General features: G+C 37.7%; 1 protein-coding gene across 4 annotated transcripts in view; it reads left to right on the top strand.

The window, feature by feature from the left end:
• The window catches only part of LOC108438107 (potassium/sodium hyperpolarization-activated cyclic nucleotide-gated channel 1), a 169,738-nt gene extending 148,990 nt beyond the window's left edge, over positions 1 to 20,748 (top strand). The window contains exons 7-10 of one of the 4 annotated variants that reach the window (XM_017715694.2): positions 2,272 to 2,436; positions 6,402 to 6,455; positions 7,299 to 7,374; positions 14,879 to 15,215. In XM_017715694.2, coding sequence (XP_017571183.1) covers positions 2,272 to 2,436; positions 6,402 to 6,455; positions 7,299 to 7,374; positions 14,879 to 15,065 — 482 coding nt within the window. In that variant the 3' untranslated portion in view covers positions 15,066 to 15,215. Of the gene's footprint in view, positions 1 to 2,271; positions 2,437 to 6,401; positions 6,456 to 7,298; positions 7,375 to 14,878 lie in introns of all 4 variants that reach the window. The other 3 variants (XM_037546019.1, XM_017715703.2, XM_017715686.2) reach the window with 3 other exon arrangements.
• Positions 20,749 to 21,063: the final 315 nt, after the last annotated feature.

The raw sequence follows: 21,063 nt of genomic DNA, 5'->3' as shown, positions 1-21,063 counted from the left end.
CACAAAATGGACATGCTGCCTAGTGCCCGAGATATTGTTCTGAATTAAGGTTTTGGCCAATATGATATATATGTATTTTTTTTAAATCAGTCATGAAAGATAAGTGCATGCAGGGTGTTGTAGGGCAAAATAGTCCCTAAGAACAACCAACATTACACATCAAAAAACACAGAAGACATGGTTAGGCTCATGGACAGATATTTGCGTTGTAGACATCAAGATCCTTAGTTCCTTTCACCACTATTGTAAAGCAATACAAAATTTTGTTTCTCTTCAGTGCAGCATTTGACATCAATGTGTTTGAAGTAACTTTGTGTTTATGACTTAATTAATCATGCGTATATTTTCAAAAATCGATGGAATTCTCCTTTAACTGCAAAAATTCCAGCTTTGTTTCTTGAGTTGAATGTAATCCCTAATACTGTTAAATAATATTCTTAATTTGTACAAATGATGTTTTAAAAAGTAGAAAAAAAATATATGTAATTGATTTAATATACCTGTACATACCATGATCTGGGCTAAAGCTTACCATAATGCTTACCATATTGTAATACATGGTGTAAATTGCTATGTAATTAAGTACATAATTGCATAATAATATTTGAACAGTATGACAGTAATATAAACTGAACTTCTAAGGACTGAGTTTATGTTGGCAGCCAGCACGTCTTTCTTACATTTAAATGCTTAAATGAGTTGTATCAGGAATTCTAACCATCAAGCCTACAGAAATACAGGGATATACCTCTGACAAATTGTCCTTGGTCAGTGTTTTCAAGCTCTGGTGTGGTCCTGGCTCTTATGTCTCTGATGCATCAGCAGCCAGTAGTCTTAAGAGAAAGACTATAAAAAGACTAGAAAACCAACAGAAGAAATAACATGTGGTTGCTTTAAATAACCCATTGCATTGTGTTCCATTACAGCAGCTGTTAAACCAACAACAGCAGCAGCCTTTGGGTTTCAGAGTCATTAAGTTGTGGACAGCATGATAAATGACACTGCAGCTGTGGAAGAGACAGTGCATGGATCTGATATGCATTCCTGATACTGATGCTCTATTTACACGTACACTATGTCTCCCACCTTTCCACATGCTGACGCCTCATTTGAGCACTAATCTAGCTAACGTCCAGGGTTGTGCACTTCCGTTATTTCTGTTTTCTGCAATAATTAGTCTCTCTCTTCATTCTGCTCTCTGGTTTGTGTATTTGATTGCCTAAAGGTAACCGTGGATGATCTTTGAGAAATGTTCAAAGGGACTTAGCATTCAAGTGCTCATCTGGCATCCATATTTCTGCTGTATGTTGTTTTAAGGGGAACTCCACCGATTTTTTAAAGTTTCAGAATAATTCAGTCATTGACATGTAAAGAAAATCATTCACAGCTGTTTGGTGTGAAATGATTCGTTTATAGAGAAACTTACTGACTGATAGGGACCAGGGGTCATCATGTCTACTGCACAAATGTAGCCATTTTATTTACTATTCTTTTGAATTTTTGCATGTCATGTTGGTGATGGTAAAATAGTGGAAAATCTGTTTTCCTTGGGAAGTGTTTTGCCACACAGCACCCTGCATATACCCATCCACCATAAATGGATTAGGAAACTGCATTTTAGACCAGAACCATATCCAGCCCAGAAATCTGACTCAACATGCTTTTCTAAAATGAACCATTTGAACCACTCTGAATCTCAAAGATTGAATTAGGGTAAAAATTTAGAAAATTTGTGAAATGTCCCTTTAACACCTCAATGCAGTTTGATGCAATGATACTTTTTAAATCCCACAAACGGGGAAATTCCACTTCTGCATTTAACCCATCCGTGAAGTGAAACACCACACACACACACACACACACACACACACACACACACACACACACACACACACACACACACACACACACACGCACACACGCACACACGCACACGGGAGCAGTGAGCAGCCCTATCCACAGCGCCCGGGGAGCAATTGGGGATTAGGTGTCTTGCTCAAGGACACCTCAGTCATGGACTGTCGGCACTGGGGATTGAACCGGCAACCTTCCGGTTACAGGGCCATTTCCCTAACCTCAAGCCCACGACTGCCCCCAAAGATGCAGATTGTTCAGTGCAAATTAATGAAGTATATGTTTCCATTTTTGTTAGCTGTTAGCTTCATGGCTCCAGTGGTAAAATATGACCAACTACATTTGGGCCATTGGGAAAAATGTATTTTTGTCATATCACACTCATTTCAGTCCATCCCCTCTTGTTGTTCCCCACAGAGATCTGTCTGCTAACGAAAGGACGGCGCACAGCTAGCGTCCGTGCCGACACATACTGCCGCCTCTTCTCTCTGTCTGTTGACCACTTCAACGAGGTCTTGGAGGAATACCCCATGATGCGCCGCGCTTTTGAGACGGTGGCTATTGACCGCCTGGACCGTATCGGTAAGACCAACACACATATTACCCTTTCCCTGTTTCTCCCGGGCCGGCTTGTGCCGTGTGTTTGTCCAGCGCGTCCTGTGTGTCTATTCCTTCATCACACTTGTCTGCCATCATGCTGCATGACTCCTGTGTATGCTACGATGCCTCTCTATTTCTTCCTATCTATTTCCCTAATGTCTTCTACAGATTAAAGAAGTTAACCAGCGTCAAAGTGCCGTACAATGTATGTACAGTAACTGTAAAATGCTAGCTGCAGATTAACAGCCTGTCTGTGGGAGGCAGTGCATGTGGTTGTTGTGGTCATGGTCTGGTTGTTATGCTGTTTTTTTGTCCAGTCCAGCCCAAATGGACTCGTGGCAAGTAGACTGAGGCAAATTCTCACCTGCATGAGCCTCGAAAATTCCCCCTCCTCCCTCCCCTCAATTCTGCACACCTGGGTATGAGCACACCCCGCCCCCTCTCACCTCAGCCATAATGATGGCGACGTCATTGAAGCACTAACAATGTGAAGTGAAGGGCCTCTAAAGGGTTATTCAGATATGAATATATTTACATTATATTTAGTTATTTTGCTTTCCAGAATGAAATGGCATCAAGAAAAATGCTTTTAAAAAAAAAGAGGGGGTGTCATATCACAGACTGATGTTTTTGGTTTTGACCTATTTCTTTCTTTTTATATTTGCTTGTTTGTTTATTTATTTATTCATGTATTTATTTGCAGAATATTAAACAATATTAAACGTGCCATTTTCATTATGTAGGATCTATTTTATCTATTTTCTTCTTAATTTTCTTTGGTTGTTTTGTGTTGAGTGTATTGTTATTGCATTGTGGTGATTTTTTTATTTATTTGTTGTTTATTTGTATTCATTTGTTTGACTTCCTGCTAATAATGCTAATGTTACTATCAGTCATAGGAATGCAAAGTTGATTATGCCTAGAAAGTTCAAGAAACGTTTTTTTACGATCTGATCAGGAACACATGAAAAATGTTTTTCCTTCACATTAAAATACAGGAGACTGAACATTTTCAACCAAATGTTCTCAAGAACATAAAGTACTTGCAGCAATGGCAGCTGGTGCAGACAGCCTCTGGGGCAACACCTCCCTGACAGGGGACAAACAGACAAATAAATTAATAAAAGTTGTAGATATTTATGATGGAAAATGAACTAATTGGCTCAGTGCCGTTTCATATCATGTGATTTATGGTAGAGTTATCTGTCCAGACTCTCTAGAGCTTTAAGCTGGTAGGAGTTTCTGTCAGTATGGCAGTAAAGCAGTACACTGTGATGTATTGGTGTGTGAACAGTTTATGCCATAGTTGCTGATTTTCATAAATATTAAATAATCCAGGGAGTAACTGGTGTACTTTAGTAATTACAGTGTTTAAGAAGTTATGCATTATGCAAGAAAAGTGTTTCTGAATCTGTGGGATTGAAACTGTATACTATATAAAAATATTTCCAATGTTTACACACATACACTACATGTCAAAGTTTGTAGACACCTTCTCATACTCAAAATTTCTCAAAGTTTCTTCTGAAGTCAAGGTATTAATAGGGAGTTTGTCCCCCTTTGCTGCAGTAAGAGCCTCTTCACTCCTGGGAAGGCTTTAGACTAGATGTTGAAACATTGAGGATTTGATTGGATTCAACAAGAGCATTAGTGATGTCAGGTTCTGATGTTGGATGATTAGTTCTGGACCACAACTGCTACTCCTGTTCATCTCAGAGGTACTGGATGGAGCTCCATCACTCCAGAGAACACAGTTTCACTTCTCTACAGAACAATTCTGGTGCGCTTTTCACACCTTTAGCTAACACTTGGCATTGGACATGGTGACCTTAACCTCATGGACGGCTGCTCCTGTTTCAACAGTGGGTGCACCATAAAGTTGAATTTAGAAATTATGAGTGGTGTCTACAAACAGAATATAGAGTGTATATGTACATAGACCAAGAGGAATTCCATTAATATTTCTGCATAATTAAATGGTTAAGATGTACAGAAAGTCATTTAAAGTAGTTTGATGTGAAAAGCTACATTCTCCTGAAACTTGGTGATCAGAATCAGACCCAGTGTTTAGTGCTTCTAAAAGCTCCCTCACAGCAAGTTATAACTTACGTGAAAAGATTATAAATGCACTGGCTGATACTGAGACATTGCTGTAACATAATTTTGAGATTGCTGATCTTTTGTGTATATATATATATATATATATATACACACACACACACACTCACACACACACACACACACAGTACTGTGCGAACGTTTTAAGCATCTAAGCAAATTTTTTAACTATTTACCTCAGCAGTGAGTTGATCATAACATACATTAGAATAAAGTCATATTCATAATTCAAATAAACAGAAAAACAATAAAACGTACCAAGAATTTCTTGGGTCTATATTTTTCCTTGACACCTTCACAGCCGCCACAGAGACTAATATCGTTAGTCTTTAGTTAATATCATCAATTACATCTTGAGCACAATTTAATGAAGCACGGATTGGTCAAACCAGGAGCTGCTTTTTAACTACATATAATAAATATATATACATAACCATTATTAATTAATATTCTATACATTTTGTTTATCCAAATATTAACACTTTTCTCAGCAAATAAACACAAACAAATAAATAGATTTTGAAATGTGTCTTGGGTGGCTAAGACTTTCACACAGTACTATGTATGTTCATATATATATATATATATATATATATATGCTCTGTTGTAAAGAATTCAGAGTTGGTCAGTTTCTCTGCAATGAAGCATTTCATGTCAAACCACTATCTTTTACTTGATGATTGAAATATGCTGAATATTTAGAAAAATCAGTGAGATTTATCTTTAAACAAGGCACTGTTTCACCATGGGTTAAGTTAAATACTGTGCCACAAAAAATCTATTCTGTGTTCATCTTTGATTACATTAATGTTGAATGGTGTTAGGATGATAAGTCAACTGCCCCACGTAGAAAGATTTTCACCAGCTGCCACTGACATGCAGTAAATTACTGGTCTAAAGCTGCTGTACAAATTATCCATATCTTGCCTTCTATATACAGCACGCTTTTTCATGCATCTTTGACACTCATAAGCAATACATAATGTTTACTCTATGTATTATTCCCAAAACCTTGTTTGTGCCTCTTGTGTTCATTCCAGTTTAAACAGGGGATACTCTTTACATGCATTATTAATGGACTTTCACATTTAAATCATTGAATCTTTAAATAAGGGATGCAGAAAAATACAAATAAACAAAAAAAAAAAAAAAAAAAAACTTTTTTACATTCCAGTCATTTTGAGTCATGTCAAGCACTGTGTGGGTCCAGGTGGGTACACTATGAAGCTGTGTTCTGGGTATTAAACTCGCTAAATTTAAACACTTTTCGGGTAGTAAACCTGTTCAGTTTAAGTTTGCTTTGGGTTTATTGCAACAAAACTGTACCTTAAATTTAGCCTATTAGCAAGTTAACATGCTAAAATACTAATTCAGCTTCATAATATAAACCCTGGTGTTACACAGACTCCGTGTGATACAGTGTCATGAATTTGAATTGCACTGAATTCAAATATGGGCATTTACACAGTAAAATCTCTGGTGTTATAGCGATTTTATTGTGAACTGTACATTTTAAACATTCATGGGGCGTCAGCACTGACTTTTTTACATTTTAATGTTGCCTATTTTGAAAAGATAGATGAGTTACTGCATTGTTATGAGTAAGAGAAAATATTGCATGAACTGAATAGTTTCTTGTTATTGGACATTTTCACTGGAATATATCCCAGAAACATAAATCTTAATAACATAAATAACATTTTTTATAAATAAATCTATTCTTGTTCCTTACATTTAAACCACGTCCAAATTTCAGTAACAATGGTATAAAGAATGCACTCATAGTTTCTTCGTATAACACACATTTATGACACTTTTTGATTTTGCAGCTAATAAGACAAATGCTGATGATAAGCCAGTTGACTGTGAGCAGTCAATGCGAAGTAAACCATTTTTCTAAGTATACCATTTTTCTTCTAAGCATATGAGCAGAATGTGAATGTCACTAACATAGCATGCATTTACAAACTTCACAGTGACATAAATGCATGCAAAGCTGCTTGATTATAAGCAACTTTTTTCTCCCATTAATTTCTCCAGCAGGTTATTTTGAAGGTTTTGCTAAAATCTTTTCCTAATGAACTGAAATGTCTGCTGTAACCTTTTGTTTTCAAGCAATATCTACTTTTTATTGTTATGTTTTATTTTGGGCTTTATTTTTTATTACTTTCGTTTTGTATGTTTGTTTGCCAAACCCAGGCATGTTAATATTGACTTGCTTTGCACCGCTGTGACATCCAAGTCACAACTAATGAATAACTGATAAGCACTGGTAAGATTAAGCCAATCAAATCAAACTAATCCATAAATTGTTGTAGTCTGTCAGATTGCTGATGAAACTGCGGCATTTATCTATGGTAATGCTTAAATCTGCTTTTAAAACCAACCACCATATAATGAGCCAAAAATGAAGCTGTCAAAGTACATCCTTGTTTCTAAATTCTGTAATTATAAATATAACTTAAAAAAAGACAAGAAATCACCAGCTCTTGCAAAACACTTCATCTGACAGAAGTGATTTGGATGAGTCTAACCAAAACAGAGGGGTTTTGTCTCATACGAGGGAAAACGACAGACCGTGTCATGATGGGTGCTCGTACTCTGTTCTTTTGGACTGCGAATGCTTGTTTCGTCCTAAGCAAAAGAATTTGACAAAAGCCAAAATTTGCCATGCATTGACCAGAATGACATGTTCCACAATTGATGTATCTATCTTTATCTAAAAGTTATTCAACCAGGAGTTCCTCTTGAGATGAGCTCATCTCGTTTTCAAGAGTGTCCTGGCCGACGAGTAGGCAGCAGGTAAATTCCTCGTTACAATCCAAGCTTTTTCCCCACATCTGTAAAGCTCCACAGGCTGAAGGCAATATAGCCATTGAAGCCACTGAGAAGGCTCTTAGAATGAGATGTTACTCAGTGAAGAAGGCAGTGCAGGGTTTGTTTGTTTTTTCAATAATATTTCTACACCGAAAGAAGTGATGTATTAAATATACTTGATTTAAATGAGTACCTTCAAGAACTAAATATACAGTTGTATGGAAAAGTTTGAACACCTTCTGTTTGAATTAAAAGTTTTGGAAAATAAAATATAATACTAAAAGGTGCCAAAACAGGGCTCCCAAGTGGCGCAAGCATCTAAGCATTGGCCCCATCATCAGGAGATCACAAGTTCGATCCCTGGTGATGCTATAGCCATCTGTAGCTGGGTGTCCAAGAGAGCACAACTGGCCTCGCTCTCTTTGGGTGGGTAGGCAAATGCACAGTAACTGTGCATTAAAATGTGTGTTCTGTGTAGAGGATATGTACTTATTTCCAAGGGTGCCCAAACCTTTGCATAAGGCTATATATTGTTAACATAATTCTATCTTTCTCTTTATTTACTTTTATGATCGTGTTTTGAATATATTGTGGAAATTTTATAGACATTTGAATCAGGTAAATTCTATGCATCACCTTTTTCTGCATGCTACTGATGAAGGTATAGTAGTTAAAAGTTTATTGGGCCTCTTATTTTTGGTCATGGTTTGTATATTGTGCTTTCTATAAGTACTCGGACAGTAAAGTGAAAAAAAAGTTATTTTTTGCTGGATCAACCTCTTTCAATGCAAGTATTGAATATGATCTTTTATTTTGGGGTACTTATTTATATAACACATTTCATTTAATAGCAAAATGCCAAGTGTTTTACTGTTGATTATAAGTAAAACATTTAAAACACATAGTCATTAAAAACAAATGTTTTTTGTAATATGGAATCAACAACAATTTTCTGGAATGCTTTTGGAGAGATGCACCCAAAAAATATCCACAAATAAAAGGTGATTTATTATCTCATATTCACATACTTTATATTGTTACTCCAATTAACATGAGTAAACTGCAAAAATGGCAATTTTGACTTCACTGTCCACTTACTTATGGAGGGCACTGAATCTACACTGTCAATGCATGCTTACTATTTAACCAAACGTTTGTCACTGAAATGGACATGATTTCAGGGCTTCAGAATTTAAGAAATATATAGAATTACATCTTTATTCTTAATGTCTTAGCCTGGTTACTATTACTGCATATTACCTTACACATCAATGAGAACATACTAAAAACATACCACTTCCCAGTTTATTATATACAACTACTGTGTATCTACAGTCATAAGCAATGATGGTGGACAACTCTCAGCACAGCACTGATACTGGCATGTCACTGGTGTATTAGTGGGTGTTATACTGGTATATGGCAGGTGTTTCCAATAAAATGGCCAATGATGGAAGCATGTGGTAGGTTTCCCAATTAAACTGCAACTCACACCTATTTATAAAGCTTGGAAGAGCAAGGTGGCAGCCGCCTCGCTGGGTGCTTAAGCTCAATGGTGCACCATACCACGCATTACTGTGTCCCGCTCATTAATTTAAAAAGTGAAGGCAGACATTTTGGCTATTGGGCCATGAGAAGAATGAGGCAGGCAGAGAGCCATAAAACCAAATGCTCCCAATGAGCCCTGAGAGAATATGAAGGAGAAAACAATGAAGCCACTAAGGAGGTGAAGGAACTTCATATAAAATGCTCTGTCATAATAAAATATTGCTGGATGATTTTTCACATTATGCAAAAAAGGCTAAAAAAGATAATTCCACTCAGTCTTCACATTTGCTTTAAAGACCATGGCACAAAGCATTTCCCAACAAAAACCAGCATTCTGACAGTTCCAAAACCAAACAAACCAGTAGGAATGAGGAAAAATATTCTAGAACCGTGTGAATGGGAGATAACATTCTAAAACAATTTGAATGAGTGGGGACCCTCTAGAACTGTGTGATTGGGGATGACATTCTAGAATGGTGATGATGAAACTGAACGTTCTAGAACACTGTCGATGGGAACCAGCATTCTAGAACAGTGTGAACGGGAGATAACATTCTAGAACAGTTTGAATGAGTGGGGACATTCTAGAACTGTGTTAATGGGGAGGACTTTCTAGAATGGTGATAATGAAGGTGAACATTCTAGAACATTGTCAATGGGAAACAGCATTCTAGAACAGCGTGAATGGAGAAAAACACTGAAGGGAGAACATATTACTACAGTCAGAATAGGCAATAGCATTCCAAACATTGTAGAGCAATGTGAATGGGGGAGAACATTCTAGAACAAAGGGAATGAGAAACAACATTCTAGAATAGTGTGAATGGGGCGGGGGGGCATTCTATAACTTTAAATAGGATGACCATTCTAGATGACATTTTAGAATAATGTGGATAGAGAAAACATAAAAGGGAGAACATCTGAGAACAGTGTGGGTGGAAGATATCATTCTAGAATGTGTAAGGAGAAGAACATTGTAGAAAGTGTGAGTGGGAGAAAGCATTCTGGAACAGTGTGATAAGGAGACAGCATTCTAGAACAGTGTGAATGACAGACAAAATTCTAGAACCGTTTGAATAAGAAGAACGTTCTAGAACAGCGTGAATGGGAAGAATATTCTCAGGGCCAGCCCAACAATTGTGTTTATTGATGTTTGTTGGAGAAAGTTGTAAGTGTGCCATGGTCTTTAAGAATGATATCCTAATCTAAAGGTCATGGATTGTTGTGGGTTCTACACCAATGTTCAAAATGTCCAATGTTCCAGTATGTATGTATGTATGTATGTATGTATGTATGTATGTATGCTTGGATTGTTGTAACCTGGTCCTATACGCTCACTTTAGCATTGCTAGTGGAATGAAAGCTAATAATGTTTCACAAAACCTGCAAATTAGTTTTGGGTAGAGTATAAGAGGCTGAAAATATGTAAGAGCAGATGTTAAACCAGGTATAATGATTACATGAGATTGGAGAGATGCTGATTTACTAGTGCTAGCGAATTCCAGGCCTTATCTGCCCACACCCCAACCCCAAACCTTCCTGTTCCCCAAATACACTAACCACCTCAATAACATGTTTTTGTTGAACTCCTTATCCACAGAGTTCACCGTCCCTCCACACATTTTTTTACACATCATGTAAGTCTATTCACACAATGTGGATGTTCTTGTAGCAGTAGGAAGTAGTATGTGTGTTTTAGGGAAGCATCTAGATGTTGTTGATATTATGACCCGGTCCATCCTGCAGTATAACAATAATAAATCACACATCATGGCTGCTGCCAGGCCAGAATGAATGAATGAAACACTGGAGTGAAAAAAGTCAGGGTGTAATCAATTGCCATTCTCTCACCTGCCAAATCGGAAATCAACCTTGACTGCCACCTAACAGAGTTCAGCCAGTCGTGTTCATTGCTCAGCGCTGATCGATACAGAGAACCGACAAGGTGTGTGTGTGTGTTTGGGTATGTAAGGACACGCCTGGCTTCCAAGAACTCTTCATGTCCCCAGGGATAGTCGTGTCCTCCTTGAGAAGCTGTTCATGGTAATTTGTGTCCCGCTGGATAAACGTTTCTGTCAGCCTGCTGCCGTTTGGCACCTGAAGCGCTTTCTCTATTGACACAGTATACGGCCCTCTATGTCTTCTCTGACAAACAGCTGACAAAACGCAGGATTCTGTTTCAGGGTTAAAGGATATTGATCGTTTTTGCTACTGCATTATGACAGTTTTGTTGTGGGGTATTGACAGCTTTTCTGATTTCTGATTCTTTTCTGATTATGATTGCATTTCTGATACTTTTGTTACAGGATATTGATAAATTCAGTAACTGCAGTGTCAATACTGACCTTTTTGATACCTTTTGCTACTGCATTTTTGAAATCTTTAATACGGGATATTAATAGCTTTAACAATTTAATTTTGATACTTTTGTTGCAGAATATTAACTTTTTTGAAACTGCAGTGTTAACATTTTTGACAGGATATCGACAGCTTTTGTAGCTGCATTTTGACGTACTTCATATGAGATATCAATAGCGTTCAGAACAGCATTCGTTTACATTTTTGTAAAAGAGAATATCAATAGTTTATTCTCAAATCCAAAACTGAGAATAAAAATCCTTTTCTATGTGAAACTTAGTCCCTGCTCCTAGTAACATACTAGAATGTAACAAATTCATTTCCTGATTAATTCTGTGTTTTTTAGTGTCTTTGCCATTTTTGCCAAAGTTTCCAGATCTATATTAACCCGGGCTTGTTTGCAGTGGGGTATGAAAGCTGTATTGGCTGCTTACATTAAAGAATCCTGCATTGTCATTTATCTCAACAATAGGATTCATCTAGACTGAAGAGCAGCTCTGCTCTACCTGAACATCTAAATTATAATGATGGCTGACTTGAAAGAGATGAGTGATATACTGGCAAGTGATCTGAAATGAAGGGAAAATGTTTAATATTCCATGTTATAAGATTATATTTGAATTACATTGTTCAAACAATTTGTGATTTTTTTATATTTGTAATGGCAAATAAATAGACGGATTGCCTACATTTAAGATGCTTTCACTGGCAAGATGTATAACTTTTCGCAGTAAAACTTGTTACTGCATATCCAGCAGCCATACTGATATGAATGGTGAAGGCTACAGAGTGCAGAGCTATAAACAGCAGTGGAGGGAGAGAAAAACCTTTCCTGTTCCTTCTCAAGGCTACAGCTCAGAGATTGATAGCTATTTCTTAATGCCTTCAGTGCCCCGACACCTCACTCAATTATTTTTACTGACTAAAGAATTCTGCTCTGCTGCTGCAAACAAATGTACCACCATCAAAGAAAACCTGGACGACTAATCTCAATAAATAAAGCTCGCTCCCTGTGGGAAGGTGCATAGGTTAGAATTGTGTTCAAAAGGTTGCAAGACATATCACAACATAGTCAGGGACTGACATCTTTCACTCGAGTGCTTCTTATTGGCTCTAGATCTCAAAAGTCCATCCACATTTTACACTTTGTTGTGCTCATAGAGATGTTAGATTACTAAATAAACCAGCGTACAATTGTAATAAATCAAGTAATTAATCAGTCAATACGCAATAGGTTTTTATGCCCGATGTGCCCAACTTTAGTCCTGATCTGTGTCCAATAACACATACTAGATGACACTATATGTGCTGTAGATACTACACAAATGAAGGTACTATTAGTAGTGTTGTACTATTTGTGGCATTATTTAGTCCGGTAGCACACAGTTTTGGGTGCAGCCCTGCACATCTACTGACCAGCAGAGTTTAGTTTCAGCCCAAATACGATACCCCTGATTCAGGACTTTAGGATCACCTGAATGTTACAGCCAACTGTGTTTGAGCCAATCTGTGCAGGGCAGTAGATCTCCAGGATTGGAGCCAGGCCCTGTCTTAGACTCTCAGGATCAGATTCCTTGACAGATATTAAGCCTAGTAATGTACTACAATTTCTTTCCTTTTAATGAAAAATCTCCATTCAGAATGTGGAGAAAGTCCAGGCAGGGTTCAACCTTAATTATGGCCCAACTGCCCGGGGCAAATAAAATGCTAAAATGCTTAAACTCCATACCTGATATTACCTTGATTAGCTCTAAACACACCTTGGCATGCAAAAATGATTGAATCCAGTTGCTTAATCTAGTTAAATCTAGCCAGTTGTGTTTTTTGTTGGTAAATGTTGCCACGCAACTCACAAGGCATCATTCAAAAAGTGGGTATATCAGCAATAGTGAATAAGAAATTCTTTACCTTATTTGCTTAGGTTGATTTTGGCTCAGCCACACTGAGGATGTTTTCCATGAAGAAGGCAGACAAAACGGAGCAGCAGTCATTTAGGCTACAGAAAATGATCACAGATATGAAAAATCCTGTCCATGTATGAGCGAAGAAGTCCCTCACCAGCAGTGCTGGACACGTGTGCTACAACAGTAGTTTTAATTAATGATACAAAAGACACATTCATGTCCTCCCCATGAAATTTTATTTTTCTTTTGCCTCAAGCTTGTTGATGGTTTGGTTATTTCACTGAGACTTTTAAATCCTGCACTGGTTAGTGGCTCAGGATGCACACAGCTTGCTAGATAAGTTGCAGTCTTGCAAAATTTCATAACTCACATAATGCAATATATAGTTAGTGGAGAGCCATTTGAGATTCAGCCCACATAACATACACTTTACATTCAAATTGGTTACTAAATAATTAATCAACGATACTATATAAGTCTTAGAAAGAATAAGATTGCAAGTTGTGGGTTTTACTGATATTCAGCTAAATAGTTTTTAAATTAAACTACCTTTGACCTAACCCTAAACATAACACTTACTCTAACAATAGCCTAGAGTTCAATAAAGGGGTTAATGAGGCAGCAAGCACTGAACCAATCAGTTCCTACAACAAGTTGTCCTAAGATCAAAACCTCTTGGCCCTAAATTTGAAACAGAAGTAAGTCAGTGTAACACATTGCAATTGAATCACACATTTTTTTTGAAACGCTGTCAAATAACTGCACACTGCCAATCAGGCCTGCTACCTCTCCTTATGAGAATTAGCTGATTGATGCTGGTCACTGAATTGATTCATTCCAACCGCAGCAGACAGAATAAGTCTGTCCCTGACTATACCCCTCTAGAGCGTCTGACCTGAGGAAGGGTCAGTGTCTCCTGACAGGGCAAAAGTAATTTCACCTCACACTGATGGAATCATTTGGTCTGTCATTGTCTTCCAAAAACGATGTTGGAGAAGTACCTTACAGTCACTATCTTTTGTTGACATATTTAAAGGTTCAGTTTAAATGGTCCAAACACCTGAAGGAAGGGTTTGTCTATTGTGTTTAATCTCTCTTCTGCAGTAAAGTGTTCTTTTAATGACTCCTTGTCATTTGCTACAATTGTCCAATCATAATGGCCTTAAAAAAGGTACCTTGACTATGATTGGATCTATAAAATACATTTGTCCAGTGATAAGTAGATTACCTAATCAGTGTAAATCACGCAGTCACTGCCAACCAAGTCAGTTAAACAAGGGGAAAAAAACTTTCACTCAGTTTAGTACAATTACAACTGAACTTGCCCCATGTTGAATATAGTAGATCAGTAAGTGGATAGTTCTACATGTTGTGCTGTGTTCTTTATGAAGTGGTAATGCTTAGTCCTTCATAGACATGTCTTATATGTGACTCATTTTCATCATGACGTGTAGGAACTTTGAAAAGTGTGATATATGTAATTTTAGAAACTGCTTTAGCACGTTTTTGCTAGTTATTAGCCTCCCCTTCCTGTCATCTGTCATTTTTTATGTCTTCATTCTGTCTACGTTGGTCTCCCATTATTTCACAACCTGTAATGCTTCAGAACCCTTTTTGATGGTGTTTACTGTGATGTCAGCTGAACTTTTGTTTCTCTTTTGGGATTCGCTTATTCACAGGGAAGAAGAACTCGCTCTTGCTGCAGAAGTTTCAGAAGGACCTGAATGCGGGCGTGTTCAATACACAAGAGAACGAGCTGCTGAAGCAGATCATCCGGCAGGACCGGGAGATGGTGATGATGGTGGACAGGAAGCAGTCCGTAACGGGTGCCAACTCGACACCGATGTCTGGAAACTCCATCATTAGCTCTCCTGCTCAGCCACCATTTCCTATCACTAACAGCCAACTTCAGCAAGCCATGACCTACAGCACTGCTGCATCCATCACCCCGGCTGCCCGCATAGCTCAGGGCGTTGCTTTCTCTGCATCTAGCGTTCCACCTGGAAACCTGGCCACTTCTTCACCAAACCCACCTACACCCTTGCAGCAGCAGCCGAGCGGCATCATGTCGCCTTGTTCGTTTACTGCAGCTGTCTGCAGCCCTCCGGTCCAGACGCCCTTGGCTGGCCGAACGTTCCAGTATGGCTCACCCACAGCCTCGCAGCTCTCCTTGGTACAGCCATCCATTCCCCAGCAGTCCATAGCAACGCAGCAACAACAGCAGCAACAGACGTCCCAGCAGCCTCAGCCTCAACAGGCTTCTCCCCAAAGAAGCGAAGTCCACAAGAGCACACAGGCACTTCAGTCAGGAAGCCTTAGCCGAGACATTCGCCACCTTTCAGCCTCCCAGCCTTCTCTACCCCATGAAACTTCGCTACCTGTCCGGCCACACCCATCCTCTGGCGAATCCTTGGCTTCCATCCAGCCCCCTGCAGGTCCAGCCCAAGCCCAGGCCCAAGCCCAGCCTGTCCAGGCTGCACCACAAAGTGGCATCCGCACCACCGTCCCCCAGAGGGTGGCCCTCTTCCGCCAGATGTCATCAGGAGCTTTACCGCCGGTGCGTGCGGCGCCCTCTAGCATCCAGCACAGGGATCCCACAGGATCCAGAAGAGAATCGGCAGTCTTGAGCAGTACAGAGACCGAACAAGACAAGATGCGATTCGCATCAAATTTATGATCCCGTTCTTTTTTTGATTTGATTTTTCTTTTGTTCCTTGTTTATTTATTTTTTTTAATGATTTGTGCTTCATTTTTATGGAGAAAATGGGAAAAAGAGACTCAAGTATTTTTGTTTTTCTCCGACTCTCTAAAAGATAACCTCATAGATTATCCTGTACAGATTACCCTTGTATTATATTTTAGACATTTCCCCTTCAACTTAAGAATGTATATTATACAAATATATATGTGTAAATCCAACTAGAATACTTGGCATTGACTATATGAAAAAGACAGAAACAGTAGTATAAATGCAAGTCTTCCTTTCTCATATATATGACTAACATGTCGAAGAGGATTTCCTTTTTTTTCTTGGCTGGTTTAAATTTTTGTTGTTTTTTTTTTTTGTAACTGGAATGCAATGTGAAACCTGACAGTGACTTTTTGAATTTATTTATTTATTTTTTACTCAGAGAAGATGACAAAATGAGATCAGCATTCAGCAGCTTTTGGCATCACTGTGGAAAACCTACACGCAAACAATACTGGAAACCACTGAAACCACTGAAAGAAAAAAAGCACATTCGTCAACACAACACCAGAACACACAGAACATGCATTCTTGGGAAATGTTTGTTGGACCACAATATGGGCAATAATGCGGGTAAAAATACAGGCGGAATTACCCTCTGCAATACTTTCTGAAGTCCAGTAACTGGTGTAGTGTTAAGACCGAGGCAGTGTTATGGGTTCAAAGGGAATAAATCTTGCATTTGCTGCTTTTTTTTCTTTTTATTTCACTCCTTTTCTTTGTTTTTAAAGACTAAGTGTGGTTGCAGTTGGATGTTATTGGATGATGTTATTTTCTACTCCTAATTTCTGACAGAGATGGACACAAAGAAATGTTGTTTAATGACTATGTGTACATTTATAATATTTATAAACTAAAGATTATCACCATTATGCAATAGACTGTGATATAAAGACAAACTATATGTGTGTTGTAAATAGTTTTGTAGATCTAGTATTTACAGAATAACGTGTGGTGCATTCTCAATCATGGCAATGTCTTACTTCTGTCTGAAGCCTGGATATCACCTACATATACATATATGCATATGTACTAAAATAAGTGATGAAACCACAGATTATCATTATCATTATCATTAGAGATAAGCAAACCTTAATGCAAATAATGGCATAATACTGTAGTTAGTACAGAATAAAAATATCTATAGATAAATAAATATTAAAATGACCCTGGGGTGAGCTGTTGAAGCTTAAGGGTAAACTAATTAGAATTATTATTATAGTGATGATCTGGATAAGAAGACATCGCTGCAATTCAAACAGTGAGAGGAGAAAAGTTTGTGTAGACGGAACATTTTGGAAATGCACATTTATTTCATGTGTTTGTTCCCCAATGGCCCCTATATTTCTAAAAAAATATAACACCCCAAGGAGTATCATTAATATACATGTACAATAAGACCTTATCATTACTGTAAAACGCACAAAGCTGAAAAGTGCACCCACTCAGTAAATAATCTTTCTGTGCATTTTTCTATTTTATGTTAAAATCAGTATTATGCTTGAGCAGTTGACACATATTGCTATGCAGTAACGCCCAAACATAGTTATGTTTGTCTTTGTTTTTCTCACATTCAAATATGTAGGATAAGAGCTCACGCTACATCTTTCGACTAAGACTGCCCTTTCTCTGCCTTTTTTAACCCATATAATTTATCAGTTTTGTGTTATTTATTCTTTCTTTTCACCTTTGTACAGTTTACAAGAACCAGCATCAACCATTTCAGCATTTTCCCAAGATCACAACTTTTCCTTGAAGAGAATGAGTGGACAAATGAATCCATCTCAGCCACGCTGCTGGCACTGTGAACACAGAATGAAATGTCCAAACTGGTATTACTTGCACTGTATATGGATCTGTTGTTGTTGTTCTTGTTGTTGTTGTTGTTTTTAACAGTAAGAATCGACGAGTCACATTTGAGTCACACAATGTAGAGTCTGTCTGTTGTTGGATGAAATATTGAGCAGAAATCTCTATTCCAGTTTAGATATCTTAAGGAGCAAAATGTAACGCTGTTTTGCATTAAGGTTTCTCTCTTATGTGTATGCCTGTGTGTATGTATGTGTGTGAATTTGTCCTGTGTGGGGCTTGAGACTCTGATTGACTGGGTCTGTCATAACTACTGCACAGCTGTACAAGTTTTTTTTGCCTGTGATTTCATTCATTTTTACAAGCACCTCCATAAATATGAAGAAAATCTTCATCTACCAAGCTACCAAGCTAACTCACCCGACCTAACATAAAGATGAAAGATAGTTAAGCCATCTTGTTTTTGCCTCCTGAAAATATGAAGAAAACTCCTTGATTTTGGTCCAGTTAGCAGGCTACGTAACTCACCAATAATACACAGTGGAAACATAAACTGGAGATTTAAGATTCAATTTTGAAACTGGACGATGTGATTTTGAAGCTAGACAATGCTAAAATGATCTCTTTTAAGCTAGCATGACTGCAGCTTGAGTCAGTTGGTAAAGCAAGCAACTAGGAAAAATGCCTCTGTGATACACACTGTCTGAAAAAACCTGTCATTTCAGACCCAGAACAGAGTTTCAAGCCCTCTGGAGAAAACTATGGTACTTCACATACCCACATGAGTCAATACTGTACTAACACAAACCCAGGCCACCTCCTCTTACAAGCATGCATTGTCACAAATACTTAAAAGAGAAGCTATTTAAAAATGTTGACGTTTTAAATGTATTGTGAGATTAATTTTTTTGTTCGTTTCTTTTTACTGTCTGCCTAGACGTTATCTGTGCGTGTATCAGAAGCATTGAACTTTCACAAAAAGGACATTCTTAAGTATTTGTGCCTAAACTATAGCCATATTTCACCCTGTATGTTTTTTCTTTGTTTGTTGTTGTTTTGATCTTTGGAGCGTGGGTCATGCGCCTGCATGCTGTGGTACATGCATGTGCATAGATGACTGTGTAATTGTTCTGCGTTTTCCGAAGATGATGTTAGTGATGAAGATGGCCAAATGCTTCAGAGTAAGAGGAATCATGGGACACATGGTCCAACCGTGCTGGACGGCCAGACGTTCTGTCACAAGCTTAGATAAGCCGAAGTGCTATCTGTTCACTTTTAAGGAAAGCCCTACAAGATCTGCATTCATTTTTCCAGGGGTGGTTGTGTAATAATGTTTAGTTAAATTTAATTGGCTAAATGGTTCTTGATGAAACACTGCAGTAGTTTCCTGAGATTCCTACAAATAGCCCAGACTGAAAGATCACAGCCTGGATGTTCATGTCAATCCAATACTGTTTGTATAAGTAAGGATAAAAAATAATTTTATATGTAAAAAAAAAAAGAGACGTTTACATGTAACAGTTTAATTTTTAATAGTTCAAATTTAGAATTTAAATGAACATTGAATTAGAATCAAAATTTCATTCACATTAAAGTTAAATTGCTCCTTCTTTTAACATAAATTAACCTAAATTGGGATAAGTCACACATTCTTACATGCTAGACTTTAACTTCAACTTTTTTATGCCAAAATTTTTTTCATTAGTATTTTTTACTTGTTTAGATTGAATTTCTCATATCACTGTGTATAAAAGCTAACACATAGGCCTGTGTGCAGCCACACTCACTAACAATAACAACACAGCACTTGACAATGTCTCTTAACTGGTTTTAGATCAAAACCACTGATTTAATTGGTAATTGCTTAAATAACAGACCTCTCCAGGTCTAGTAGGGCTTTCAAACCATGTAAACTGCAAATGTACCGTAAGTCTAAGATGGCTGAATGCATTGACATTGTAGGAAATCCAGAGCACCTTTGTAACTTTCGTTATAGCCACTGATGATGACGTTTGGTTGGATATGTTATTGTTTGGAGCAAAACTGGCCAAAGCAAAATATTCTTAGAAACTTTGTGTTTGAATTGCACTTTCTGATAATAAATAAATAAAGAGAGAGAGATGGAGAGAGAGAGAGGTCTATAGATGCAGACATATCGTTCTGCATTTCCATTTAGTTGAAGTTGATAGAGTACTATGGAGATATGTCTTGTAGACTCAAGTTCTGATGCACCTTTTATTGGGGTCAGAGGGTAGCTGTGTTCCAACATAGTGCTTATCTCTTGCTATGCCATAGTGTATAGAGTCTCGTATACAGTTACGATGGTCAGCAGAACTCTATGTGTCTGCTATTTTTGATACTGCACTTGCCTTCGGAAGGGAACGCTTCCTGATTTCAGTGTGCTTTTTGCTCTCAGCTCTAAACTCAGCTCGCTTTTCCGGAGGGAGGGACACACGTACGGCGCTAAATACACGTTTGCAGTCACTCGGTTTGGAGGCATTCAAGAAACCAGCACATGTATTTGTATAGTTTGTTTTCCCTTGGTTTTTGTTCTGTGTGAATGACAATAAAAGATGCAAAAGAGAACAAAGAAACAGTGCTTCGAATAAAAGGGAAGAAAAAAATACAAAACGTTTTGGTTTACAGTCTCCTGGATGCAGACGAGATTTACTGTTTAATATGTTTACCTGCACTCCGCATGATGGAAAGAAGGGAAAACGCTGCAAGCTACAAGCTCTTCTTAAAGTCAGCTGTTCTGTTCATTGTGTTCATACATGTAAACCAAGGCTTGGTTTGGTTTAGAAAAAATAATAATAATAACAATAATGATAATTAACAGAAAAAGAGAAATTAGTGGGTTATCTGATCTGGAAAGAAAAATGTATACTTTCTTACAACTTTATGCAGACAAACGGTGGTTTGTCAAAATTCTTTTGTTTGTTGTTTGTAAATAATAAACCTTTAAAATATAGAGAAAAAAAATAAAAGAAATATTGTCATTTATCACCGTGCCTGAATTTTTTTTCCTGATGACATTACAATGACACATTTTAATTCAATTCTTAAGTCAACTCAATTAAGCAGAAATACAATGAGTAGCTAGACATCTGTTGTTGCTTTGCAACTAATGTAAAAGCGGCATACCTGCTTATGTAGAGTCAGTAAATGAAGATGTATCACAGAAGATTCCCTCTGCCATAGAGTGAAAAACTAATGGCTTACTCCCTTCATCTACAACACAGAATGAAATAAAAGAAGATTAAGGGATGCTATTCAGCTTAAATGGTCAGGTCTCACCAGCAAGCC

Source organism: Pygocentrus nattereri, chromosome 16 (genome assembly GCF_015220715.1).
Source record: "Pygocentrus nattereri isolate fPygNat1 chromosome 16, fPygNat1.pri, whole genome shotgun sequence".
NCBI lineage: Eukaryota > Metazoa > Chordata > Actinopteri > Characiformes > Serrasalmidae > Pygocentrus > Pygocentrus nattereri.
Note: the sequence above shows the minus strand (reverse complement) of the source record. Positions and strands in the feature narration are given on the sequence as shown.